General features: G+C 33.3%; 1 protein-coding gene across 2 annotated transcripts; it reads right to left on the bottom strand.

Annotated features, from left to right (window-relative positions):
• Window positions 1–1,174: 1,174 nt before the first annotated feature.
• Window positions 1,175–3,029, bottom strand: LOC119643738 (protein yellow-like). 2 transcript variants are annotated; one of them, XM_038043197.1, is made up of 4 exons: window positions 2,601–3,029; window positions 1,866–2,538; window positions 1,601–1,805; window positions 1,445–1,536 (listed from the first exon to the last, which is right to left on the bottom strand). In XM_038043197.1, exons 1-4 carry the CDS (start codon window positions 2,660–2,662, stop codon window positions 1,532–1,534), a joined length of 945 nt encoding a protein of 314 aa, XP_037899125.1. In that variant the 5' UTR covers window positions 2,663–3,029; the 3' UTR covers window positions 1,445–1,531. The 2 variants fall into 2 exon arrangements, with proteins under 2 accessions (XP_037899124.1, XP_037899125.1); XM_038043196.1 differs by having other exon boundaries at window positions 1,175–1,805; window positions 2,601–3,024.
• Between the last annotated feature and the right edge of the window lie 303 nt (window positions 3,030–3,332).

The following is a 3,332-nucleotide window of genomic DNA, read 5'->3' as shown; positions in this document are numbered from 1 at the left end:
TATCAAATAACATCTTTAGGTGAACATTAGATGACGTAAAAACAAAATTTTGCTTCTCCACGTTTCGCAATAAAAACATGAGCTTGACCTTTTATGCCATAAACGAACAAAGTTGTTTTACATAACTCATCTTATAAATGTATAGAACATGTGAATCTAAATTGATTATATTTTTCAAGTTTTCTGAAATAGTTTTATTAAACAACATTAAAACATGTCGTTTTATATCGTGTAGGGCTTGCAAATATTCAATTATGCTGATTAATTTCGTTTTATTTGTATGTGATTTTGAAGGTAGTTGAATCATATAAGTAATCATAAAAAATATTCGCTTCACAAGTCTGCATAAGTTATTCAATATAAATGCACTTTCTATTCGTAAAATTAGAGAGGCTTGTTTTGATTAACGCAAAGTTGTAGAAGACTTTCATAAAACCTACCAGCATAAACTAATATGCAAATGTGGTTAAATTTGTAGGTAAAGTATCCTTTTGATGAACAGTTAAATTCGTGCTGTATTTACATAATACTTTATAGCGGGTTAGTAATGATATAAACATGGATTTTATAAACCGAATAAAATTGGCTAAAACTCAAATTAAGAAGAATAGGTTTTTTTTCAAAGATAGTAATTTGTGTGAATAGCTGCTATGTATTCTAAATTAGCACTCGCTCGAAATGTAGTATAATTGACTAAGTAAAAAGCAATTGAATGATTTTAGCTACCTGTTCTAATATATGATGCACTTTGTTCAATTATTTCAGATTTTCGTGAATCTTCTATTTGCATGTAATAAGCGATGTGATTTAATATATTCTTGCGTTACAAATACAAAACCAACCGATTTATATATAAATCCATCTAATATTTTTAAAGGAAATCGAGCTGTAATTACTCTTATAAATACCTTTTAATATCTATGCTCCCAATTGTATGACATTGAAGTATACACTCCACTTACTGGTTTTCGTGCTATTCAACTGTTGAAGCACGTTGACGCAGTCAACGCTTTATAAGCTAGTGCAAGGTATATGGCATGTGGCTACGTTTCGATGAAAAAACGCTACAACCATTTTGCTTGATTTGTGTTATTTTTTCATTATTTTGATATAGTTATTTCTGAATAGGTATTTTCAATATTTTATGTATAACATTAGAATTCAAAGGGTTTACACGATTTACATTTGAATTTCATATTGATAAACCTTAAATAAAGAAGTTACTTTAACACGTAGGTTTTCTTAAATTTTATAAAAGTATTTTTTCACGACGGGGTTCGGTTTTCTTTTGTAAAAGTTTGATGGCAGTGATCCTCTGTGCTTGTGTTTGAGCTGATGAAATTGATCATCTCTTATAGTGGATCACATACTGTATCCTTTACTAATTCGCTAACATTAGCGCGAAGTATGCGAAAATTAATATCGCTATAATCCAGCTGACTGTATAAAAAGATGGGCAAGCGATTGCTTACCACCCATACACTCTGTACATCCATGTTTCCGTCCACTTTCAAATCGTTGGGGAATTGTATTAAGCTACTCAGAGGTGAAGACTCATTATTAGTTTTTATGTAGAAAAGCTTTTGTAAATTGTTCCTACTATAGCTTTTGGCCGTATCCCAACAGGCAATACCATCTAAATGTACTTGAGTGAAAAACATTACTCCATTACGCGCTATACCGGATGTGGAGGACTGACTATTGGGACCTCTATCCCCAATCTCTATAAAGGCCTTGGCTACTTTTTGAGCTTTGTCCGGCCAAACACTTTCATCTTGCAACAAAGCAGTTGACACCATAAACTCCTAGGTGTTCATGCAATTAATTAAACTGAAGGTGCTGATAAAATATTAACATATGCTTACCTTGAAACTGGCCATAGGATGAAAATATAGGAACCGCTCCGCTCCGAGAAGGGAAGAAGGAGAAAGGCTCATACCAAATACGCCATCTAGCCATTGGAAATTCAGGCCGTATATCTGGAAATCTGAGGCTGCTGGATTCGGAAAGAAATTAAAATTTGTTACACGCCAACTTCGATTTTTGCCTAAACTATAAACAACAATTCCGAAACGCCAAACATCAGTGACGTAAGCATAAGCGTCTCCACAGCGATCGGAGGCAACATCAACCACAATATTTGTGTACAAGCTATCTTCTTTTACATGCTCTGATGGAAATTCATAGCTGAACAATTTTTGGTCAGTTGTCAAATCATAGACCGCAATTTTTGGCAGACATATCTGATTGCGTTCCATAGTCGCGTTTACTATTCCCGAGTCAATCAACCATAAACGCTGGCAAACGTCAACATAAGTTCGATAAACGGATATTAGCTTATCACAATCCGGTGTATAGGAACTGCTATGCGCCTCCCAATTAGGATACGGCTTAAGAGCAGGGCTAATTTCAGAAGGTGGGTACGGTATTGTCCCCAGACTTGCCGGCACCCCATCTTTCCAACGTGGTGTCGTTATAAATATTCGATTTTGATAAATATCGATACCCAGCGGCAAAGATTGCTCTACAATGAACTCACTGTAAATAGATTTTGAACTTTGTCAAACTACTCAATTCCAACAACTGACTTTAGTGTATACCAATCATCATATGTAGAGTAAACTAAAATTTTCCACCGATTTATAGCGGTTAGAAATAACATCTAAAAAACTTTTATGTGGTTTACGGAGCTGAATGCTTTCACCTTCCTAAAGGTTAATCGAGATCCTTTGCCTATTCGGCCACACAGCCGAAAGTGTAGCTAATATTATCTTTACTTTTACTCTATCTACATATATAGCATATCCTAAACACATAAAATAATATTTTGCAAAAATGTAGTTCTTCAGCCTCGTGTAGGTAATTCTACAAATTAAAAACGATGTGTACCTTTTAACTTTTTATGTTAATTTGGCCGAACAACAATTTTAACTAAATTTCAAGCTTCAAAAGGAACAAAGAAAAGTTTGAGACTAAATTTAAAAGCCGACACAATGTTTTGAAGCAATAATCATTTTTATGTTTCTTTTAATTTAAAAAAAGATGACTATTTTTTTGCTAATTAGTACAATGTCAAAACATGCCATGCTCATGATATTTATTCTGGAGGTTCTAATAGGGATTTTATCACACGAACAGACACGCGTACTTAATTTGATTGGATTATATACTCTAATTAAATACATAATACATGCATTAATTTGAAGGATATTTCTGAGCGTTACAAATATTTAGAGAGTCTGATATATTGTGATAGTTATTTCTAGAAATATATATTGTTAATAAATTCACTTTTCTACAATATAGGACTCGCACCACTAGATCGTGGATAT

The sequence above is a fragment of the Glossina fuscipes genome, unplaced genomic scaffold, assembly GCF_014805625.2.
Source record: "Glossina fuscipes isolate IAEA_lab_2018 unplaced genomic scaffold, Yale_Gfus_2 61568, whole genome shotgun sequence".
NCBI classification, from domain to species: Eukaryota; Metazoa; Arthropoda; class Insecta; order Diptera; family Glossinidae; genus Glossina; species Glossina fuscipes.
The sequence above is the reverse complement of the archived record's forward strand: the minus strand, read 5'-3'. Positions and strand labels throughout refer to the sequence as shown.

Coding starts and splice junctions, on each gene's coding strand:
- LOC119643738 (XM_038043196.1), bottom strand. CDS start 2,662: ATGTTATTTCTAACCGCTATAAATCGGTGGAAAATTTTAGTTTACTCT. Junction 2,539..2,600: donor TACTCTACATATGATGATTG/GTATACACTAAA, acceptor ATCTATTTACAG/TGAGTTCATTGTAGAGCAAT. Junction 1,806..1,865: donor ATCCTATGGCCAGTTTCAAG/GTAAGCATATGT, acceptor ATGAACACCTAG/GAGTTTATGGTGTCAACTGC.